Source organism: Leopardus geoffroyi, chromosome B4 (genome assembly GCF_018350155.1).
Source record: "Leopardus geoffroyi isolate Oge1 chromosome B4, O.geoffroyi_Oge1_pat1.0, whole genome shotgun sequence".
Taxonomy (NCBI): domain Eukaryota; kingdom Metazoa; phylum Chordata; class Mammalia; order Carnivora; family Felidae; genus Leopardus; species Leopardus geoffroyi.
Window position 1 is genome coordinate 135,286,240 of NC_059341.1, and position 23,763 is coordinate 135,310,002.

Genomic DNA, 23,763 nt, shown 5'->3' on the forward strand with positions numbered 1-23,763 from the left:
TGTTCCCTCTTGTCACATGGGGGCTTTCACTGTTGAATCTGCACATGGGGAAGTGGCCCATGGGGTACACATACCCTGGCTCTTTGGGTGTCTGAGTGTGCTGTCTTCACCAGAATGTTGGATTGCAAAATTGATGTTCAAGGACAAAAATACAGTGAAACTAGGGGACTCCAGCTCTCTCTACACCAGCTGAAAACAGCTTGCTGTCAACTCTTTTCAACCACACATCACCTTAATACAAATTAGGGGAATTATAGGAGAAAATGATTTTCCATCTTAACCCGTTTTCTTAAAGTTCATCTAATTTTTTTGAGAGAGAGTGAGCATCTGCCTGTGGTGGAGGGCCAGAGAGAGAGAAGGAGAGAGAGGATCCTAAGCAGGCTCCGTGCTGACAGCGTGGAGCCCTACATGGGGCTTGATCCCACGAACCTCGAGATTGTGACCTGAGCTGAACTCAAGAGTCAGATGCTTAACTGACAGAGCCACCCAGGCACCCCTTAACCCAAACATTTTCTATGATGTTAGTGTATTTCCTTTTGGTCTGTGAACATTCGTTTTATGGCATTCTAGTCAGTGTGTATGTAACTTATAACCTGCTTTTTCACATATTACTACAGACAATTTCCTATTGCTATTTGGTGCTTAAAACCATCATTCCTACTGAGTGGAAATTATACATGTTAAGTTGCTTTCAGTTTTAGCAGCTATAAGTAGTAATGCACTGAACTATTTGATGCATATAGTATCATTTTCATATTTAGAATTCTTTCTCAAGGATAAAATTTCAGATATGGAATTGCTGGGTCAGAGGATATGGATGTTCCTGTGGGTTTCGTATTGACAAGCTGCTTTACCAAAAGATCAATTTCCTTTTACTCCACAGCAAGGAGTCTGCAAGAATGTTTATCTTTGGTTTTGAGCATTTAACTTTTTTTAACGTTTATTCTTTTTTTGAGAGACAGAGATAGAGCGCGAGTGGGGGAGGGCCAGAGAGAGAGGGAGACACAGAATCCAAAGCAGGCTCCAGGCTCTGAGATGTCAGTACAGAGCCTGATGCGGGGGCTGGAACCCACCAACTACGATATCGTGACCTGGCTGAAGTCGGATGCTTAACCGACTGCGCCACCCAGGCGCCCCCCAACCTTTTTTTTTTAAGTAAGCCCTACCCCTAACCTGGGGCTCGAACTCATGACCCCGTAATTAAGCATCACATGCTCCATTGACTGAGCCAGCCAGGCACTCCGACAAGAATTCTTCATAGGTGATGCTTTCCCATCAGGGGCATGAGTGTCAGGGAGTCTTGCTGTTGGTGATGCTAAGTTTGATCTGTGGCCTAAGATAATGGTGGTAACCAGGGGTACCTGGGTGGCTCAGTTGATTAACCATCAAACTTCGGCTCACGTCATGATCTCACGGTTCGTGAGTTCAAGCCCCGGGTTGGGCTCTGTGCTGACAGCTCAGAGCCTGGAGCCCGCTTCAGATTCTGTGTCTCCTTCTCTCTTTAGACCCCTCCACTGCTCGTACTCTGTCTCTCTCACCAAAATAAATAAAAACATTTAAAAAAAAGAAAAAGATAACGGTGGTAACCAGGTCCCTCTAGTAGAAAGAGGGACCATTTTCCCTTATTAATGATAAATTCCATTTCCATTTTCCTTATTAATTTTTTCCATTTTCCTTATTAATGATAAATTCCTGTAAATTAACTTGCTGAAATGAAGAGTTTGCACCATTGGGGAGGAAAAACCAAACAAACCCAGAGCACTGTTGATCGTCAAATTGCCAGTAAATGATTGTGCTCTACCACTCCACAGCCACCATGCTTTCTGCACATATCTTGTTCGTTCTTTTTTCCTGGTTACAAAAGGAACTCTTATATATCCTGTAACATTTAAATGTTACAGAAATACTTGGCGTAGAAAGTAAACGTGTCCAAAATTCTAATCCCTAGAGATAACTGCTATGCACAGTTAATCCCTGTCATTTCATTTTTAAATATATTTATACATTTACATGTGTGAACTATTAATTATTATATAGAAATAAGCTCATAATGCTATCTTACTACTTACTGTTTTCACTGAATGTGCCACGGAAGTTTTTCTCTGCCAGTAATGTTAGATCTACCCTCTTTTTTTTTTTTAATTATGGTAAAATATATGTAACATGTTGACATTTTAACCATTTTTCAGTGTTCAATTCAGTGGCATTAATTGCATTAACAGTGTTGTGGGACCACCACCTCTATCTAATTTTTTTTTTTTTTAAGTTTTCATTTATTTAAGTAATCTCTACACCTACCATGGGGCTTGAATTCAATCATCTGAGATCAAGAGTCAAATGTTCTTTCATCTAAGCCTGCCTTTTAAAAAATTTTTATATATTTTTTAATGTTTGTTTTTGAGAGACAGAGCACAAGCATGGAAGGGGCAGAGAGAGGGAGACACAGAATCTGAAGCAGGCTCCAGGCTCTGAGCTGTCAGCACAGAGCCCAACACAGGGGCTTGAACCCACCAACCGTGAGATTATAACCTGAGCCAAAGTCAGATGCTGAACCCACTGAGCCACCCAGGCACCCCTGAGCCAGTCTTTTTTTTTTTTTTTTTTTTTAATGTTTATTTACTTTTTAAATGTTTAATTTAGAGACAGAGTGCGAGCGGGGGAGGGGCAGAGAGAGAAGGCAACACAGAATCCAAAGCAGGCTCCAGACTCCAAGCTGTCAGCACAGAGCCCAACACAGGGCTTGAACTCATGAACCGCGAGACCATGACCTGAGCCAAAGTCAGGTGCTCAACTAAGCCACCCAGGTGCCCCCTGAGCAAACCTTTTTAAACAGCTGTAAGATGGCATTCCTTGGTGGATGAGCCAGAATTTATTCAGTCACTGCCCTATTTTTGGACAATAGGGTTGTTCTCTTAAAAACAGTGCTGCAGAGAACGTCCTTGCCTGTGTCAGTGCTTGTTTATGTGAGCATTTTTGTGAGCCAGCTTCCTGGAAGCAGGAAAGCTGGTTAGAGTGTACAGACATTTTACATTTTAATAGGTATTGCCTAATTGTCTTTCAAAAATGTTGAACCTGTTTATACTGTAACCAAAAGCATCTGAGACTGGTAAATTATTGATTTGTCTTGTTAACTGTTTGCTCTCACAAAGTTAACCCAACCTGCTCTGTATTTACCCCTCCTCAATACAGAAGGGCTAGTTAGTCAAGCAGAGGCAACATTCGTTGGTTTAATTGATATTTATGTAGCACCTCCTATGTATCAGACCTAGTGTTCAGGAATGGGAAATTTATTATGAATAGACACAATCCCTCCTTAGTGGACCTGCCAAACTAGTGGAGACAGATACCATCTCACAAATGAATGTCAAGAAGTAGTAAGTGGGCATAAATAATAGGAGGCTTTGGCTGGGCTGGGAGTTCAGGAAGAATTCCCTGTTTATTTGGAACTTTGAAGGATCAATGGGAGTGACCTAGACAAAGAGCAGATTGGGAATGAGGGTAGGCAGAGAACCTTCTGAGCAGAATAAACAGCATGTGCAAAGGCCCTGTGGCTGATACCTTTAGAAGTTTTACTGCCCAGCGAAGTTCAACATGTTTGGTACCTTTGAGGAAGGCAAATTTTGAATTATTGAGAGACCAAATAGATGATATCCCACTGCCAGGACCCCATAAGCAGGAAGGATTTCAGAGGAATGAAATGCTTTCCTAGATAAATTCTAACAAATTGCAAGTCCCCTGAAGGAGAGAAGGAAGATCTGCACCTAAAGACATCAGCTTAGATTTTTAGAGTAAGTTGGTCATAGTTTGAGGGCAAATAACCAAGGAGAAATTCTACCACCACTGGGATACATCAGAAGAGGGTCTGGAATGCTAAAGGCCCAGATGAGCTAAGTCTTCTGAAAAATGTTCATCAACGAAAAGAGTCTTTCAAGCTGTGTTTGTAGTAAGCGAAAGAAGAGACCCGTTGCTTCTGCCAGTGTCCAGAGAAGGAACACAACGTGGCATCTAATTTCTTCTATCTCCTCTACGAAGGAAAATAATACATGAATCATGTATTATGTGATTATGTGCATTATGTGAACAGGCTCTGTGCCAAGAACTTGATGTAGATTATTTTATTTCATAATAACACTGTGAAGTTTTATTTTCTCTATGGAGAAACTAAGGCTTGAGAAGGCTAAAGAACTTGTCCAGGGCTGTAGCCACGTAGTGGTGGTGCAGGGTTGAGCAATCTGAGTACAGAACTTCAATCCGAACAAACCATCACACCACGCCACCTTCAGTGAGAACGGGTGGGCTATGAGAGGCGAGAGAGTAGCAGAATCCAGGGGAACTGACCCATCTCGAAAAGAGAGACCTGAAGTTGCGTCCCGGATTCACTGCTTACCACTTAGCAAGCAGTGTGTGACTTCCGTGGTCTTTGGTTCCCACATCTGTGAGACCGGAATAACAATTACCTGGCACTGTTGTTACAGGAATTCAAAATTAGGCACAAAAAGTGCTTGGCACAGAGCAGGTGCTTAATAAGTAACAGCTGTTTTTGTTCTCATTGGAGGGGGGGTGGTCACCCTTGGCCTAATCTTCATTTTACATATGAGATTTGTGGGGCTCATGAATGAGTTATACATGATGTCCTTGCCTTTGAAGTCAGCCTCTGGGATCAGCGTATTAAGGTGGCTGGGCTCTCCAGAGTTTACACGTGACATTTCATGCACGTCAGCCTCTCCCAGCCCTGCTGTGAAGCAGGGAGCAAGGCTGAGATTTCAGGTTCGTTGTGAATACCTAAGGCCTGGAGGGATGAAGTGAATTGCGTAAGGTCTCACAGCAAATCGAACATCTTTCACTTTTTGTTGGGATTAGCAGATAGATTGGTGAGAGTGAGTACTGATTTCTGCAGGGAATTCAGCAGGTCAGCCAGGCTGTCTCTAACTACAAAACAAGCAAGGCCTTAGTGACAGTTCACCTACTTGGGTATTGGGGTGCCTGACTGGCTCAGTTGGTGGACATGTGACTTAATCTCCAGTCATGAGTTCAAGCCCCACATGGGGCGTGGAATCTACTTAAAAAAACATATATATATAGTTGGGTGACTGTTGCAGTTGAGGAAGGACCTGCACCTCAGGAGTGTTGTTAAATAGACCACTGTTGACCTGACCAAACATGTGTCCTGGGGAGCCTGGCCTGGAATGGGTCACACTGGTGTTGAGGCTTGGATGAGCAACCTGGGAATTGTGCTGTGTTTGTGGCTGACACACTCTGGGAGGGCCAGCCTGTCAGGACACGGGGTGACTGACCAGGACTCCTGTAGACTGCAGGGGCTAGAGGCGGACAGAAACTGATGATGAAATTAAATCAGGATTGGGGTAGAGCTTTGCACAGAAAACCAAGTCTGTAGGGGCACCTGGGTGGCTCAGTTAAACATCTGATTTCAGCTGTCTGCTGTCAGCCCAGAGCCCACTTAGGATCCTCTGTCCCCTCTCTCTTTGCCCCTCCCTCACCTACACTCTCTCTCAAAAATAAATAAACATGAAAAAGAAAAAACCAAGTCTACAAGTGCAGCATGGCTGAAGAGCAGTCAATGAGGAAGACGGCTGTTGAGGTGTTAGGGTGTCTGGAAGCGATATGTGTGTCAGCAGTGAGGTGGGCTGTCCTGGGCTGATAACAGCCTTCAGCAAAGGAGGTGATGAGCCCTTTGCTCTCAGCACAGGATATGGTTGGGCTGTTGCAGAATTTGGAAACTTGCCATGGAAAGGATCAGTTGAAAAAAACTCTGGGCTGCCCTTGGCCAAGGTGAGATTTTAGAGAAGATGACAGGGCATGGCCGACTTCAAGTAGGTGAGGGACCCCACCCCTGGAGACTGAGTCATTGATGTGGGAAGGGTTTAGGATTGTGTATTTTTAACAGACTCAGGAGGTTCTGATGCGTCTGAGGCCTGGGAGCTGTCCTGAGGAAGAGAGGTTGGGTCCCCAAGGGTGGACCCCAGCCGAAAAGCAGACTGTGCAGGGAGGCTGAGTGTGCAGGAGAATATTCTGAGATTATTCAGAAATGGGTTGGGTGGTTGTACAGGATGATGCACTGGTGTGGGGAGGTGTATGGGGGTGATGCTCCGAACTTAAAAGCGTAAGAGTGCCTTTATAGAAAAAGGGTCTTGGAGCGCCTGAGTGGCTGTTGGTCGAGTGTCCGACTCTTGATTTCGGCTCAGGTCATGATCCCAGGGTCGTGGGATTGAGCCCTGCATTGGGCTCCGTGCTGAGCTTAAGATTCTCTCTCTCTTCTCCCTCTGCTTTTCTCCCCCACTGTGCTTTCCCTCTCTCTTTCTAAAATAAAATAAATAATAAGGGGTGCCTTGGTGGCTCAGTTGGTTGAGCGTCCAACTCTTGGTTTCAGCTCTCAGGTCATGATTCAGGGTTGTGGGATCAAGCCCTGCATCAGGCTCTGCGCTGATCATGGAGCCTGCTTGAGATTCTCTCTCTCCCCCTCTGCCCCTTCCCTCCCCAATAAATTAAATTTAATTTAAAAAATAAATAATGAAAAAAGAAAAAGTGGCACCTGGATGGCTCAGTCAGTTGAGCATCCGACTCTTGATTTTGGCTCAGGTCATGATCTCACAGTTTGTGGGGTTGAGCCATGCATCAGGCTCTGCGCTGACAGCATGGAGCCGGCTTGGGATTCTGTCTCCTTCTCTCTCTGCCCCACTTTTTTCTCAAAATAATAAATAAACATTTCAAATAAATAAGTAAAATTCTTTAAAGCAGGGGAGCTTAACGAACACGTAAGTTGTTGGGGGCTTCCTAAAAATGTTTTCCCTTCTTATTAGTGTATAAACCTGAGCCATACCATGTAGCAACTTCATTTTAAGTTAAAATGGAATAACATTAAAAACTCCACTCCCATGGGGCGCCTGGGTGGCGCAGTCGGTTAAGCGTCCGACTTCAGCCAGGTCACGATCTCGCGGTCCCTGAGTTCGAGCCCCGCGTCGGGCTCTGGGCTGATGGCTCAGAGCCTGGAGCCTGTTTCTGGTTCTGTGTCTCCCTCTCTCTCTGCCCCTCCCCCGTTCATGCTCTGTCTCTCTCTGTCCCAAAAATAAATAAACGTTGAAAAAAAAAAAAATTAAAAAAAAACTCCACTCCTCACCACACTTCACGTGCTCCGCAGCCACATGGCTAGTGGCCACTGTATTTGGTCGTGTGGATCCTAAAACATGTCTGTCGTGGCACGAAGTCCTGTTGGCCGGTGCTGGCTCTTGTGCACAGATGTTTGGAAAGCACAGCACTTCGTGATCAAGGATTGAGCACGCAATGATTTCATCTGTTATGAACAACAGAGTTTATCCGCATTTTGGAGGGAAGGCTTAGGGAGTTATATAACTTGCCTGGGGCCACGGCAGGTAAGTGGGTCAGTCAGACTGGATTCGAGTCCTACTTGCTATGCTGTGGCCTTGGTCGCTTCTTGCAAGCCTCAATTTCCTCACTTGGAAAATGGACTAATCACAGGAGCCTCTTCACCGGGTGGCTGTGAGGCTGAGGTGATGTAACACACGCAAAGTGCAGCACAGTGCTGGCATCATTGGGCGTCAATAAATGTTTTTCTCTTACCCATAAGTTGTATTCTGTATGAGGGCATACTATGTTGTCCTTTCTCCCCCCGGTCAGCATTTTTCTTAAACCTGTTTTTTATTTATTTTTATTTTTTAATTGTTTTATATTTTTGAGAGACTGAATGGGGGAGGGGAGAGGACAGAGGATCCAAAGTGAACCCACAAACTGCGAGATGGTGACCTGAGCTGAAGTTGGATGCTCAACCAACTGAGCCATGCAGGCGCCCCAAGCCTCTTTTTCAGATATTGATGTACGTCCGTGGATTGCTTAAGTGTTCCCTTGCTATAGAGAATTTAGGACTTTACCTTTTCTCTACACTATGATTACAGCTAATTGTTTTGCCTACTGAGCCAGACGCTGGCTGTTGTTACATTTATTTTTTAATTTATTTTTTAAAGTTTATTTATTTTGAGAGAGAGAATGTGCACACGCACAAGCAGGGGAGGGGCACAAAGGGAGAGATGGAATCCCAAGCATACTATGCTGTCAATGCAGAGCCTGACTTGGGGCTCAGTTGCGCAAACCGTGGGATCATGACCTGAGCCAAAATCAAGAGTTAGACTCTTTAACTGACTGAGCCATCCAGGCGCCCATCTTATTACATTTATTTTTATTTCTAGGGAAACTTAAGATAGTTTACAAAAAGAAAGATCTGTATACGGACATTGGAAAGACGTATAAGGTGTATTGGTAAATAGGAAAAGCAAGTTGCAGAGCAGCTTGTACGGTTTCTCTTACGAGGGGTAATAGAAACTGTGCCAAGTACTTTATGTAACCTCTCCTAATCCCCACAATAGCTCTGTGAGGAAGCAAGTGCTTAGGGTAAATTGACCGAGGTGACTCGATAGTAAGTGGCCACCTGACTGAGGCTCTGGTTTCCCCATCCTCCCGCCTTGCACTGGGGCCCCCGCTGTCGTAGCTGTGGTCAGAGCAGTGGCTGCGGTATGCCATTCATCCCAGGCCCTGGCTGTTGAAAGTCCTTTGATGTGTCATCGGTTACCGCGTGGGGCAGATAGTGAGGATCCCCTGCTGGAGGGCAAGGGTGGGCAGGTGGGTGGTGGTTGGGGTGCTGTTGGCTGTCACTAATGAGTGGCTTGAGCTGTGCCCTTGTACTGGTTCAGGTGCCGGCGTTGGTAGAGTTTGCATTTCAAGATTTTGGTGACACAAAGAAAGGGGGCCTCGGGTAGTGGCTTGAGCTTTGCCTTGGTATGATCCTCTGCTCTAGACAGGGAGCATCACCTGGAAAGGAAGCAGCCATTCCTTTCCCTGTGTCATTTTTTTGGGTTCCTTTATTCTCCTCTGATCACAGTGTACCCTGTGAAGGTTGTCACAGTTTAAAATTAACAGACCCCAGCATAACAGTCATTTATCTTGTTACTGCAGAACAGATTGCCCCTACACTTAAAGGTTTAGAACAACAATAAACAGTCTCTCTCACAATTTCTGTGGACCAGGAATTTGGGAGTGGCTTGTCAGGGTGGTTCTAGCTTGGGGTCACTCAAGAAATTGCAATCCAGACTTTGGTCAGGGCCGCAGTTACCTGAAGGCGTGGCCTTGGGCTACAGCACTCTCGTGGGAGATGGTGTTGGTTATTGGTAAGAAGCCTCAAATCCTCTCTAAGTGGGCCTCTCCCAGCACTGTTTCAGTGTCTTAACGACATGGTAACTGTCTTTTCCTAAAGCAACCAGAGAGAGGGCTAGGCAGAAGCTGTCCTTTTATGACCAGTCTTGGAGGCCACATAGCCTCTCTTATGCCCCATTCTGGCCATTAGAAGGAAGTCAGTCCTCTGCACATTCAAGGGGACCACCTTTTGAAGGGATAAGGAAACATCCGAAGCTCATGCACAGGGTTTTCCTCATTTTTCCATCCATTCGATAATTACTCATCGAATCTCTGTTATGTGTCAAGTATAGTCCAGACACAGAAATAAATAAGACAAATAAGGCTTGACCCCAACCCTCAAGGAACGTATTGTTCAGGTAGAGTAATAGCTATGATTTGGACAGTGCTTTACAGCCTCGTTAGGACTTTCACATACGTTCATATCTAACCATCCCGGTAGCCCTGTGTGATCACTGTGGCCAGTTACAGCCCCAGTGCCCGTCTCCTCTGGGGCTCAGATGATGGGGGATTTTCTTAAGTTGATAGAACTTGACTTTGATCCCAGCAATTCTGACTGCAAATCCCTTGCACTCTCTCCTGCCATGGGCTGTGTTCCCGTGGCTGCTGTATCATCCTCTGTCTCAGAGGAGGACATGGAGGCCACAGTCACTGGTGAGCTCTTGATACTTCCTTGCTCTCTTCACCACACTGAGCTGTCCTCTGGGGCGGGCCACCCTAAATACTCCATTGACAGTTGCTCTTGTCTTTCTTCTTGCAGAAAGCCCTGGGTGTGCGGCAGTACCATGTGGCCTCAGTCTTGTGCCAACGGGCCAAGGTGGCCATGAGCCACTTTGAGCCCAATGAGTACATCCGCTATGACCTGCTAGAGAAGAACATTGACATTGTTCGCAAAAGGTAAGGCTGTTGGGCGGAGGGATGGGGGAGCTGTAGAGACCGCCACAGGGCTGTTTCTGCTTCTTGCCCCTTTCAGGCAGCACAGGAGATGCTTGGCAATGGACGGTCGGTGATGGTGGTAGGATCAAGGCCTATAGGGTACAAAGTTCCCTGCTGGGGAAAGGCATTGCAGATTGGTGGTGGGCCTTGGCCTTCTCTGCCAAGGAAAGATCTCTTACCAGAAGCCTGGTGATTTGGGCCACAGGGAAGGTCTCAGACACTCTGTGGTATTGTGGCCTGAACCTCCCAGCCACCTTTTCCAAGATGGACTGCTGACCCTGAGCTGGCCCTCTGGGATCCACCAGGCCCAGAGGCTGGATAAATATCTGTATTTCCTCTTCAGTGTGTAGTCCTAGAGGAGAGCTCAGGCTTGAGACCCAGAAGAAAGCTCAGGGAGGGTCTTAAGCGTATCTTTTTTTCTGGGCCTCTCTGTCCTTGTTTGGTAAAATGGCAGCCATTTTCACACTGCTGTCCTGTGTGCCAGGTCCTGGGCCAGATGCTGGTGCTGGAAGGATGATGCCACGAGAGGTGGGGAGTGGGGCTGGTAGTACATAGCAACCAGCACTGCCCCTGGAGCTTGAACGGCTGTAGATAGGGCTGGGCGCTCGCCCACCTGGTGACCGTGACCCTGGGAGTAAGAGAGAACAGATATGAATATACCCATTTATAGCTGAGGAACAGGCTCAGGTGGAGAAGCAGCTTGCCCAGGGTCACACAGTGAGTCTCCCTGCCCTCAGCCCATGCTCTAACTGTACTCCCACACTCCCTCTCTGCTGCCACTTTGCTTCCTCTTTACTGGTGTCCTCACTTTGGTTTTAAGGGTAGGGACTGTCGTAATCTTTATCTCCAGCAGCCTCCCGCATGGTATCACCTAATTATAGTAAGAACTGATTAATGGTCATCAAGGATGACTATAATAATAGTGGCTGCCTGAGTGTGCAGTTTGTTCTAGGCACTTCATATACGTTTCTTTTCTTCTCAACAACCCCTACAGGTTGTTATTATATCCATCTCCCCATTTTGCAGCTAAGAAAATCGAGTGTCAGGGAAATACCCGGTCTGAGGTCATACATCTATTGAGTGGTTGGACCCAAACTCAAGCCAGGTCTGTCTGGCACTGTTGCCTCCCAGTGTTCTAGCATTCTTGTGGGTTTTGTCTAGGCTGCGCATTAGAATCATCTTGGAAGCTTTTCTTTATTTATTTTTTAAAGATTTTATTTTTATTTATTTATTTATTTATTTATTTATTTATTTATTTATTTTTTAGAAATATTTTTTTTATTTTTTAAATTTTTTTTTTTTTCAACGTTTATTTATTTTTGGGACAGAGAGAGACAGAGCATGAATGGGGGAGGGGCAGAGAGAGAGGGAGACACAGAATCGGAAACAGGCTCCAGGCTCTGAGCCATCAGCCCAGAGCCTGACGCGGGGCTCGAACTCACGGACCGCGAGATCGTGACCTGGCTGAAGTCGGACGCTTAACCGACTGCGCCACCCAGGCGCCCCTAAAGATTTTATTTTTAAGTAACCTCTACGCCAAACGTGGGGCTTGAGCCCACAGTCCCGAGATCAAGAGTCACACTCCACCGACTGAGCCAGCCGGGCTCCCCGCTTCGGAAGCTTTTAAAACTACCAACACCTGGGCCCTGATTCCCTCCGATGGTGTGGGCCCTGTTCCTCAAAATGTGGTCTGTGAGTCAGCAGCATCAGCATCACCTGGGAGCTTATTAGAAATGAGGCTATTCAAAACAGAGATCAGTGGATGAAAATGTAAGAATGTTTTAGAAGGCCAGGGGACTTGGGCGCTTGGGTGGCTCAGTCGGTTAAGCTTCCAACTTCAGATCAGGTCATGATCTTGGGGTTCGTGAGTTCGAGTCCCACATCAGACTCTGTGCTGACAGCTTGGAGCCTAGAGCCTCCTTCGGATTCTGTGTCTGTCTGTCTCTGTCTTTGTTTCTCTCTCTCTCTATGTCTCAAAAATAAATAAACATATAAAAAAAAATTTAGAAGGCCGGGGGCTTGCAGAGGAACTCTTTCTCCACCCTGTGTTCGTGACAGAAGGAGCTCAGTTCTGTTCTCAAGAAACTAGGTCTTTGTCATCCAGTATGGCAGAGGGACAGATGGACGTAGAGGACCCACTTTGCCATCCTCAGTTAATCCTTAAGGAAATGTGGTGCGGAACATGTCCTTAGGTTTTTGTCGCTGTCAGGCTTTTTTGTACAACTTTGGGCATTTGCTGTCAAGGTCTTTGGTTTTAAAGCCCATGTGCTATTTTTCATCTCCCCTGGGGCCCAGAAAGAGGGGCTGTGCTCTGCGCAGCGAGTCACTGCCCGTACACCAGCCTCGGAGATGCTGCCACAAAACGGGGCAGGCTGTACCTCAGGCCAGTGCTATTTTTATTCAAGGTTCTCATGACAGCAGAACCGTAGAGGTTTTCAGAATTGCCACTTGCTCTGCCGTTGCCCACAGAGCCAGCCCCTTAGGGAGCTCTTGCTCTTGAGGGTTAGATACATGGGGGGCTAGAACCCAGGCCATCGGAAGGAAGTTGCTCTGCTTTCCCAGCAGAGTCCTAGTGGCAGTAATGATAGAACTCGAACACTTCCTGTAGGCTGGGCCCTGTTCTGAGTTTCCGGGCGTTAGTTACAGAGGGACGGTATAGGGCAATGTAAGGAGTGTGGACGCGGCGCCTGGCTGGCTCAGTCAGTGGAGCGAGTGACCCTTGAACTTGAGGTTGTGAGTTCAAGCCCCATGTTGGGTGTAGAGATTAGGTTAAAAAAAAAAAATCTATGTAAATAAAGAGCACAGACGTCAGAGCCACACGGCTTGGCTCCTCGCGGTCTGGCTCTGCCGCTCGCCAGCACGCGACCCGAGGCAGGTTGCTTCACCTCGCTGGGCTTCGGTGCCCTCGTCCGTGTTACGAGGCTGCGACGTGTTGCATCCATTGAGGTGCTTAGAGCCGAGCTGAGGGAAGAGGAAGTTCTGTGAGAAAATGAGTCTGTGGTGACAGAAAGCAGGTCACTGGCTGCTTGGGAGACGTGTTCATTGTCTTGACTATGGTGACAGTTTCACAGATGTGTAGCTATGTACTGTGCCAAGACTTACCAAATTGTGTCCTTTAAATGTGCGCGGCTTATGTCAGGCTGGTTACACCTCAGTGAGGCTGTTTAAAAACAAGTGCCGAATGAGCGCTGTTACCTCGGTCCAGGCCGGGCCCTGGACTTCGGAGGTGGGGTGGCGAGCCCTTTGAGAAGAGCGGTGGCTTTTCTGGTTACACAGTGGGTTTAGTACTGGGGTCAGGACTAAACCCAGGGCCTCTGACTCCTTAGTCGGATACTTTTTTTCTTCCCTGGCTCGTGGGGTGTGAGTGGAACTGCACCCCTTCCCTGAAAGGGAACGCTAACCGCCTTCCCTGGAGGCCTCTGGTCTGGGAGGCAGAGTGTGAGGTCTAGCCAGGGCAGCTGTGGCGGGCAGAGGGGAGGCTGCTCTGCGGCACCGGGCAGCCAGGTTGTGTGGGTGTCAGCAGGGAGCCTCAGGGTGGGCGGGTGAGGGCTGACCTGCACCAAGCTCAGTCGGCCTCGGGGGAGGCTGGTGAGGAGGAGGCTGCCTGAGGCCTGGCAGGGGCTGCCCGGGAGCCAGGGTCGGACTGCCACTTTGGCCCCAACGGGGGAGGGCGGGGTGGGACCTCCAGGGAGAGGGGGTCTAGGAAGAGGGTCTAGTGAGGGGCTGGGGACAGCGACTGGGTGTGCGTTGTTGAGAGCTGATAGCCGTGCTGGGTGAATGGGTTGAGAGCAAGGGGGGCTAATGGGAAGGGCTTCAGCCCAGCAGTGTAAACAGCAGGGGGTTATGGGTTGTGTGGGATGCTGGTGGGATCCTCTGTGTCTTAGTGGGGCTGAGAGCACAGGAGAAGTGGCCGGGGACAGAGAGAATTAGAGGCTCGCAAGCAAGACCCTGACTGAGCTGGAGCGATCACCGCCACTCTGCCGAGCCTCCCTTCCCTCTTGCCCGTCTTATCAGATGACAGGGATACAATGAGGAGTGAATAGTGAGACACACATGTAATAAGGGGTTCATCAGATAATAGTGATCAATATGCCGGAAGAGCAGATATCCTCTGTGAAAAAGCAACCTGCCCACCTCTCATGATGCTGTCAGTCACTTACTCAAGTAATTTTGGAGCACCCAGTGAGTGCTGAGTGTCAAAGGGACTGATTCGTGCCCACCCCTCATGGTTGCCACGGCTGTGGGCAGGCAGGGCATTGTGCAGCCGGCACCCCTCCCTCTCCCCGCAGATTGAACCGGCCTCTGACCCTCTCAGAGAAGATTGTATATGGACACCTGGATGACCCAGCCAAGCAGGAGATCGAGCGGGGCAAGACGTACCTGCGGCTGCGGCCCGACCGTGTGGCCATGCAGGATGCCACGGCCCAGATGGCCATGTTGCAGTTCATCAGCAGCGGGCTGCCCAAGGTGGCTGTGCCGTCCACCATCCACTGCGATCACCTGATTGAGGCCCAGCTCGGGGGTGAGAAAGACCTGCGTCGGGCCAAGGTGAGCTGAAGGTGGCATCGGGGGACGGTGGGTGTGACATGGGACAAGAGGCAAAGCCCTTGAGCTAAGGCATCGCTTTGCAATTCTAACAGGTTCTTTGGTTTAGTCTTTTTTAAAACATCTTTGCTCTTTACTAACTCTGAAGATACCGTTTGCTTATTGTGAAGATGTTAGGGAATGCCTGAAAACAAACAAAACCCAAATCATCCTTAATCTTTTTTTTTTTTTTTTTTCAACGTTTTTTTTATTTTATTTATTTTTGGGACAGAGAGAGACAGAGCATGAACGGGGGAGGGGCAGAGAGAGGGAGACACAGAATCGGAAACAGGCTCCAGGCTCTGAGCCATCAGCCCAGAGCCCGACACGGGGCTCGAACTCACGGACCGCGAGATCGTGACCTGGCTGAAGTCGGACGCTTAACCGACTGCGCCACCCAGGCGCCCCTCAAATCATCCTTAATCTTACCTCATTGTTCTTGTGTGGTCATTGTTCTGGCACATTAGAAACAGCAGGTTATGACACAGATCACCGGTCGCTCTGCAGAGGGTAATTTGCTCCTTCCTCTCCGCCGGCGTCACACGTGCGCTCACCCAGGCGCTCGGCTGAGCCCCGAGGACCCCGCCAGGGAGGCGGGCAGGCGGTGCTGCTCGTTGTCCATACGAGGCGGCCAGGGCCCTGTGCGGTGAGGTACCTCGGGTGCATGGGCACGTGGTTAGGACCAGTGCCGTGTCCCGAGCGCCCTCTTACTGACTGGCCTCCTTTGGGGGCTTTCTTCTGGGAGTTTGCTTAAGGACATAGCAGGGGCCGTGTGCCACAAGGAGTAGTTTTTTCCTTGAATTCCTCGCACCCTTCCTCATGAAATCCCGTTCCTGCTCCTCCCCCCAGGCTCTCCTTGTGGCCCCTCTGCGTGTGCCTCTGCCAGCTCTGGCCCTCCACCCTTTCCACACCCTCCCCCAGCCCCCCGCAGTGGAAGGGGCGCCCTCCTGGGGGGCCTCTGGCAGGAGCTGAATGCTGGCAGGGCTGCCACTGAAAGTGCTCCAGCTTCAGGGTCAGTGGAGCTTCGAGCGCCTCTCAGGCCCATGGGAAGCACTCAGCTTTCCCACTGGAGCCCTTTCTTCCCACACTGCCCTGCCAGTTTTTGTCCTGGTTGCCGGTGGTTGTTTTTCTACTCGGCTGAAAGCCCAGCCTGCTGGCCAGAGGTTTCCATGTTAGCAGCAGTGGGGGTGGTAGCGGTACAGGGGCTCCTGTGGTGCCAGGAGCTGGGTTTGGCCGGGAACCGCCCTGGGATGACTGCCCACAGCAGGGCCACCACCGCCTTCGGGGTCTGGCCCTTGCTTTGCTTTATAGATTCAGAATCTGCCTTCTGGAGATGAGATTCACAGAATCAAGGATTTCAGGGCTCACTCATTTATTTGACCAGTGTTTATTGAACACTAATTGTATGCCAGGCACTGTGCTAGATGTTGGGGTTTCTGTGTGAACGAGACAGGAGCCCTGCCTTCATGAACAAGGAGGGAGACCCACGTTAAACCATCACACAAATAGGTAATTGCCGGTTTGTATATATGTTATGAAGGGAAGACATAGGACTGTGAGAGTGTAAGAAAGCCATTCAGTTTAGACTCTGGGGGAACGGGACGGCCTCTTGAGGACGTGATACGTAAGCTGAAACCTGTGCAGATAAGCTGATACTGACTTGAGGAAGAACTTTGTAGACAGAACAGTGTATATAAAGATCCCAAGGCAGGAAGCAACTGGATGCATTTGTAGAGCTGAAAGAGGGCCATGGGGCTGGAGCTGTATGTGGAAGAGAGGGTGGTATGAGTGGGTGGGGGCAGGCTCAGAAAGGGCCTTGAGGGCCATGGGCACCCTCCTAGGGGTCCCTGAAGGGCTTAAGCAAGGAGGGGTGTGGCCAGATTGACGTATATTTGTGAATAAAGAGTCCCTCTGGCCAGGGACCGGAGAGGCTGAGTGACCTATCCAGGGTCGCATAGCCAGAGAAGACTCTCGGCTGAGTTCAGACCGAGACTCTGCTGCCCAGCTCTGTCCCCTGCCACCCCTGTCTCTTTACCACCACTTACACAGACACGAGGACACGCACCCGGAACACAGCCACTGCCTCCTGCCCTTGGTACCCTTGTGATAAGTGACGGATTTGAAGGAAAAAGCTGGCATGTTCATTTCATTATTAACCAGAGAGAGACGGCTCTGGGGGCCCAAGTTTTTTGTGTGCTATTCTTTTGCCTGGGGGTACGAAATGGGCCTCAGAAGGGTGTGTGTGGTTGGTCTGGAGTTTAGGTGAAGGAGGTTGCATGGTCTTGAGGGTGTTTTATTGAGGGTCCAGGGAGCTGACAGTGAGTCCCTCTGCCTTGGGGCATGAGTCTCCTGTGCCGAGGCCAGCAGATCTCACTGCCTCGTTCCTCCTTGCAGGGGGTAGTCTTTGCAGTCCGCCTGGTCCCATCCCTTCCATCACTGAGTCTCCCCTGCCCAGGAGCGTGCCATGTCTTCCTGATAAACCCTGGCCTCACATTAGCTGTCCTGGGAAGCCTTCCATGCCCCCTCAGGAGGTCACCTTCAAATTCTAGGCAGAGTGGGCCTGGCCCAGCCTTGTTTTGTTGAAATCTGCATTTCAGAACATGGTCCATTTGACAGTCGTTCATTTGGGGCCCATCAAACCAGCAAGTATGGAACGCCTACAGCATGCCGGACGCTGGTGTTCTGAGATGCCCTCTTTGCTATAAGGGGAGGTAGCTTTATTTTATATTAGAATGTCGCTCTCAGGCTATGTGGTTGCACCGGCCTGGTTTCAAACCCTGGGATTTACTTTGGGGATCTCCAGCAAGTTATTTCACCTTTGAGCCTCGGTTTTTGCATGTGTAAAATGGCCTTGGTGACAGTGCCTTCCCTGTTTCTTGGGATGGATTGTGAGGGTGTTCAGTGCAGTGGGCATTCAGTAAATGGCAGCTAGGATTCTGACCTTGCCTCGAATGAGGCCTCTGAGGTTAACAACACCTTGCCTGAGCTACATTGGCACTGGAATGTCCACTCGATGCCACTGTTTCCCTTTGACGGCTCCCTTCCCCCAACACCATATCCCAGTTAGATGGTCCTGTTGGATGTGCCCCCCACTGCTGGCCTTGACTGAAGACCTGAGTGCCAGAGGGACCCTTGGAGATGATGTAATTGAGTTCCTTCTGCAAATAAGGAAACTGAGAACAGGGTAGGGAAGGGACTTGCTCCAGAACCGCTCCCTGGCCAGGTGTCACGGAACTGAGGCTCCATCCCTGCTTCCTTGCTTTTCTCCCCAGACTGGCCAGCTGAGACTGGGCCAACATCCAAGCCCTTTTGGAATTATTTGTAGAAGACCTCCAGGAGAGCGCCTGACTTCACAGTGCCAGCATTTCAGAGTCGTGGGGCGGGGTGGGGGGGGAGGTGAACAGGAGTCGTCCCAGACACAAACCGTGTTACTCATGCTCTGGTTATTGATTTGTCTCAATAGGACATAAACCAGGAAGTGTATAATTTCCTGGCAACTGCAGGTGCCAAGTATGGCGTGGGCTTCTGGAGGCCTGGCTCTGGAATCATTCACCAGGTAAAGCAGGGCTTGGCCTGCCTTTCTGGGGGAGGGGACCTTAGGGAACCAGAGAGCATCTCTTGGCCTGCGGGACAGAAGGCCAGAGGCTCGGGAGGGCAGAGGGGTATTGTATTATTTTTTTGTCTTGCTTTTTTCCACAAACGTTATTCCTTTTTGTGTGGATACCTAACATTTGATGGGCACATTCTGTGTGCCAGGCACTAGACTTCGCACTCGACAGATACTAACTTACTCATTGTTCATCACAACTCTGTGAGGTAGGTGGTTTCATGATCTACGCTGTGTAGGTGAAGTAACTGAGGCGCGAAGGAGTTAATCCACTTGCCCAGGGACAGCTGGCTGATCCAAGAGTCTGGCCCCACAGCCAGTGCTCCACCCCGTGTGCTGCTGGTGTGCCTCCTGTCACACCAAGCCTTCTCCCCTCCTCGGCGCACATAGCGCTCCTTGGGGTCTTCTTCGCCCCTTCGTGGTATTGTGTGGGATGGAGGTACCATGGGTCACGTGGCGGTGTCAGCCAGTTCTTCTGGGGTCTCCCGAAGGATGGATTTTCTTTTGATGGGCGATTTTGTGTGCACGCGTGTTTCTGGGAGATAGGTGCTCAGCTTTCATCCAGGGTGACTGGTTTGTGGGGAGCGCTAGCTTGTACTGGCTATTTGCCATCCATCCTGTATGTGCCTCTTCGTGCCTTCCCAAGGTGACCCTTCTCCCCACCTCCATCCCAGCCCTCCTTCAGGGTGAGCTGAGTCAGGCTGTAATCCGACCCTGCGTGGGCTCCCGGCACTGCCCCACTCTGAAACCAGAGCCCATGGGTCACTGCTCTGCCCTTTAAAAATATTGCCCTTGCCAAGAAGGGACTGCCTGCAAATGGCAGGTCACGTCAGTCTGCAGGGGCTAGGAAGCTTCTCCCCACAGCAGGGCTAGGGAGTCGGGTAGATCCAGCTTTGGACTTTCGTCAAGAACGGCTCCCCAGTCCCAAGTGTCTCCCTTTCCACCTCATTCCAACCCCCGGGCGTCTTTGGCGGCTCATGGCCAAAGTTCAGGGCTATGAGTGATGGCAGCTCACACCTGCCTCTGGCCACCAGCTAAGTGTATAGCCTGGTAGATTTGTTCCTTTAAAAAGAAAATTCCCAGGAAGCATGTGATCTCTGTACAGCTTTGCTTTTCTCTCCCCCTTGATGTCAGGCCATCGGCAGCTTTAATCTACCAAACCAAACCTAACCCCTTTCCCTCCACCCTGAACGTCCTGTGCCCGGCCCGGCACATCCTTCCTCCTCCATATCTCTGCCTTTTGGTCACCTCTGTGAAGCCCCCGCCCCCAGTCCTCCCTGGTGCTGGGCATTGGAGCCCCCTTGTGTGATCCTCTGTGGGACCCTTCACATAATGACCCCAGGATGTGCCAGGTGCTTCCCCCACCGCACCACACGCTCTGGGGACAGAGACTGTGGTTTATTTATTCCTCTTTGGCGCTGGGCCTGGGGCCAGGTAGGTGCAGAATGAGGCCTCGGTGTACACGTGTTGTGCAGATGGAGGCTGATTTTTTTTTTTTTTTTTTGTAAGATTTTATTCTTTTAATAGTCTCTGCACCCAACATGGGGCTCAAACTTAACAACCCTGAGATCGAGAGTCGCATGCTATACCGACTGAGCCAGCCAGGAGCACCCCAGGGGTGGCTGCATTTCCAGATTTATGTTCTAGGTGTTAGTCCAGACTAAAGTACACTGATCCCCCACCCTCACCCCCATCCACGCAGCCATATCCAGCTGACTGCGGAGGTCACTGTACAGCCAGCTTCACTGTGACTCTTGCCTTAGTTCAGACCCAAGGTCCCTCTCCCTTTTGAACACGGGCCATATTCATGGTCTATACTGTGTAGACCACACTGAATTCTGTGTCTGGTCTTCATGGATCAAACTTTTAGAACCTTGAAGAGCCTTAGAGATTAACTAGTTTTATTTTATTTTATTTTGTTATTTTTAAACGTTTATTTATTTTATTGAGAAGAGAGACAGAGACAGAGTGTGAGCGGGGGAGGGGCAGATAGGGAGACACAGAATCCGAAGCAGGCTGCAGGCTCTGAGCTGTTAGCACAGAGCCCCATGTGGGGCTCAAACCCACAAACCATGAGGTCATGACCCGAGCCAGAGTCGGATGCCCAACCGACTGAGACACCCAGGCGCCTCGAGATTAACTAGTTTTAAATCTTTGTGGCTGGGGCACGGAGGCCAGAAAAATTAAACAGTTGAGCAGCGAGTGTCCTGTCCAACAGTTGTTTGTTCAGGATTTCCTCTGTGTTGGCCTTTTCTCCCAGCCAGCTGCCACCCTCCTGGGAAGAGACCAGGTCTTCTAACTGCATTCCGACAGGCAAGATCACTCACACCTTGCTGAGTGTGCTGGGAGTGTGCCCTGTCCCAGGGCAGGGGCCATGGGGTTTCCATAATAGTGCACGGAGCCTGCTCACCATTTAGTCAGGCCTGACCGTTCATGGAGCCTTTCTTGTCTCTGACCTCCTTTGCTCTTCCTAACATCCCAGTGTGTGCTACAGAATAAGTAAAAAGAAGGCCTCTCCCAGGTACTCTTACAGCTTAATATACATGTTCTCATGGCGTTATCACTGTGATTCGATGAGGTGAGCAGAACTGGCTACTTTTACCCACGAGGAAACAGGCCTGGGAGGTGAAGTAACTTGCCCGACGTCCCACAACTACTCGTAGGCAGTGGGGCCGGAGCTCAGACTGGGGCCCCTTGGCCAGGGCTTTCCCTTGGGGTGCTGCAGCCTCAGGTGCCTGGGTAGGGTCAGGGCCGCGCTACGATAGCCATGCCTCTGCAATCACATGTTTTGGAGAAATGCTCATGGTCGGTGCCTTCCCGGCTAGGAGTCCCTCGATGAAGGAGCCACAGTAAAACAGGAAAGGTGAGGAGGCGGGGTGCTATCTTCACGTGCAAGTCACTTCAGTTCTCTGAGCCCCTCCAGGCCTCTGGGGTTGGGGAGGCATCGTCTGTACTTCCTTTCAGATCAGCAGCAGAAGAGCTCGTGGCCTGTGCTCCTGCTGGCTTCCCAGTGCTTCCTTGCGGAGACTGGAGCCGGGTCCTGAAGGAATTGTCCACCCTCTGAAGCCCAGTAGGCAGTCACACTTGTCCCAGGACACATTCCCGTATCCCAGTTCATCTGCTTCCCACCACGGTTCTCGGCTCAGTGTGGTGCATGTGTTCTTGTTACCGTGTCGCAAACACGGACACTGAGGTGCAAGAAGGCACTCGCGAGCCCAAGTCAGACAGTCCAGGACTGTCGGAGCTGTTCGGGAGCCCAAGCCACCTGTCTCCCAAGCCCCTGGCCCTTCCAGCCACACCTGAGAGGCCCTCTCCTGGAGGGGTGCCTAGAAATGACCCAGGGGGCCAGTTTTGCAGACCCCTCTTGGTCCCCACCTCCATTCTCTGATGAGGGCTGGTAAGCTGAAGATCTTGGGTTCTTTTTCAGATCATTCTGGAAAACTACGCATATCCTGGGGTTCTCCTGATTGGCACTGATTCCCACACCCCCAATGGCGGTGGCCTGGGGGGCATCTGCATCGGAGTCGGGGGTGCTGATGCAGTGGATGTCATGGCTGGGATCCCCTGGGAGCTGAAGTGCCCCAAGGTGAGGAGTGGGGAAACGCTCTTTCGGGGGTGTTTTTGGTGGGGACAAATGGGAGTCTGTGAAACCCAAAAGGGATGAGGGAATATTTCAGACTCCAGTCTCTTTGGGGGAGAGCCAGGGGTAAATAAGCAGAAATGGGAATCCCAGCAGGCAGATGCTTTGGCTTCGTGGTTAGAGCATGGTACACGGTGCCTGTAATTGCTGTCTCGCCCCTCCTGTTCAGGTGATTGGTGTGAAGCTGACGGGCTCCCTCTCTGGCTGGACCTCCCCCAAAGACGTGATCCTAAAGGTGGCGGGTATCCTCACAGTGAAAGGTGGCACGGGAGCCATCGTGGAGTACCACGGGCCGGGTGTGGACTCCATCTCCTGCACCGGTGAGGAGGGAGGCCATGTGACGCGCCCCGCGGCCTGTGTTGGGCCTGATGGGGCCAGTAGTTGATCCATGGAAGCAGTGAATGGCCTTCCCCTGAGTATCCATCCAGTTTGGGGACATGATGGACACCTAGAGGGGTGGGGGGGGATTAGTCTAGGTTCCTCTAGTCTAAGAGATGGTGGCCTCTTCCGGGGGGGTGGGCGGGTACCTCCCTGTGGCCACGCAGAGTTAGGGACCAAGCCAACCCTGCCTGCCCTGGCACTGCGCTGCCTTGGGTGATCCAGAAAGGGGTGAATCCCAGAGAGAATGGAGGTGGTGGTGGAATGAGGAGCCAGAGCCAGGGCTTCATTCACAGAGCAGCCCCGTCCCCACATCTTCCTTGGAGCCTCACTCACTTTACTTGGATTAGATTTATCACCTATGAGTCTCTAAGACCAAGTAGGAGCGGGCCCCTTCTACTCATCACTCCGGGTGACCTGGCCTCAATGCCTAGGCCCTCAGGAATGCAGGGAGACTTGGAACAAGCGTTATGGATGGTCCAGCCCAGACTTCCCCCGGTGCCTGCCTCAGCTCCACAGCAGCCCCACGGGGCTCCTGTTCAGCTGCCCTTGCACCCCTCCAGAGACCGGGGCTCACTCTTACAGGTAGTGCTTATTACCATTGGACAGCTCAGTTCCGAAGTTGATAACAAGCCTGGTCCCATGTCCCAGCAACCCCATGAAACAGGATATCTGTAAGTCTCACCCGTTCTGCGTGAGGCTCTGTGGTCGGGACAGTGCACTTCATTCCAGTCTTATTGCTGGAAAACCTGAGACCCAGAAACACTTCCACACAGCACTGTGGTGGTGACTGAAAGAGAGCAGGTCCGGGCGCTAGGCAGGTGGGCCTAGACCTGAATGCCAGCACCTGCATTTGCTTTATGGCATGACTTTGGACCTCTTTGAGCCAGTTCCCTCACCTGCAAGATGGGCACAGTAATGGCGAGGCAGTCTGGCCAGGATAGCCAGGCCCAGAACTAGAACCCAGCTGGTAGGGGCTGAATTTTGTGTTTTCTTTGGCCCTGGTTTTAACTGTGGGTCATGGGGGACGAGTCTGCCTGCTGCCACTAGATGGCTGCGTGAGCGAGGGAAGAAGTGACCCCAGCTCCCTGGCGGGAAGATGTGTGCGCACACCCGATAGGTGTATGGGGCCCGTGTCCAGCTGCTAGGCCAGCTTCACCAGCTCTGTTTCTCTCCAGGCATGGCGACAATCTGCAACATGGGCGCAGAGATCGGGGCCACCACGTCAGTGTTCCCTTACAACCACAGGATGAAGAAGTACCTGAGCAAGACAGGCCGGGAGGGTGAGCTGGCGGGGGCAGGGCGGTCCGCAGACCAGTCATATTGCATGGAGACCCTTGAACTACACCTTTCCCTTTAGGGCAGGGGTCTTTAATCTCATATTTCTAGATTGGCTTTA

At 50.4% G+C, this 23,763-nt stretch overlaps 1 protein-coding gene across 2 annotated transcripts in view; it reads left to right on the forward strand.

Moving 5' to 3' along the window:
- The window catches only part of ACO2 (aconitase 2), a 56,416-nt gene that overhangs the window by 23,539 nt on the left and 9,114 nt on the right, over positions 1 to 23,763 (forward strand). The window contains exons 2-7 of one of the 2 annotated variants that reach the window (XM_045464673.1): positions 9,980 to 10,116; positions 14,445 to 14,703; positions 18,203 to 18,295; positions 21,774 to 21,932; positions 22,156 to 22,306; positions 23,543 to 23,647. In XM_045464673.1, the coding sequence (XP_045320629.1) occupies positions 9,980 to 10,116; positions 14,445 to 14,703; positions 18,203 to 18,295; positions 21,774 to 21,932; positions 22,156 to 22,306; positions 23,543 to 23,647 (904 nt within the window). The remainder of the gene's footprint in view (positions 1 to 9,979; positions 10,117 to 14,444; positions 14,704 to 18,202; positions 18,296 to 21,773; positions 21,933 to 22,155; positions 22,307 to 23,542; positions 23,648 to 23,763) is intronic. The other variant, XM_045464674.1, reaches the window with a different exon arrangement.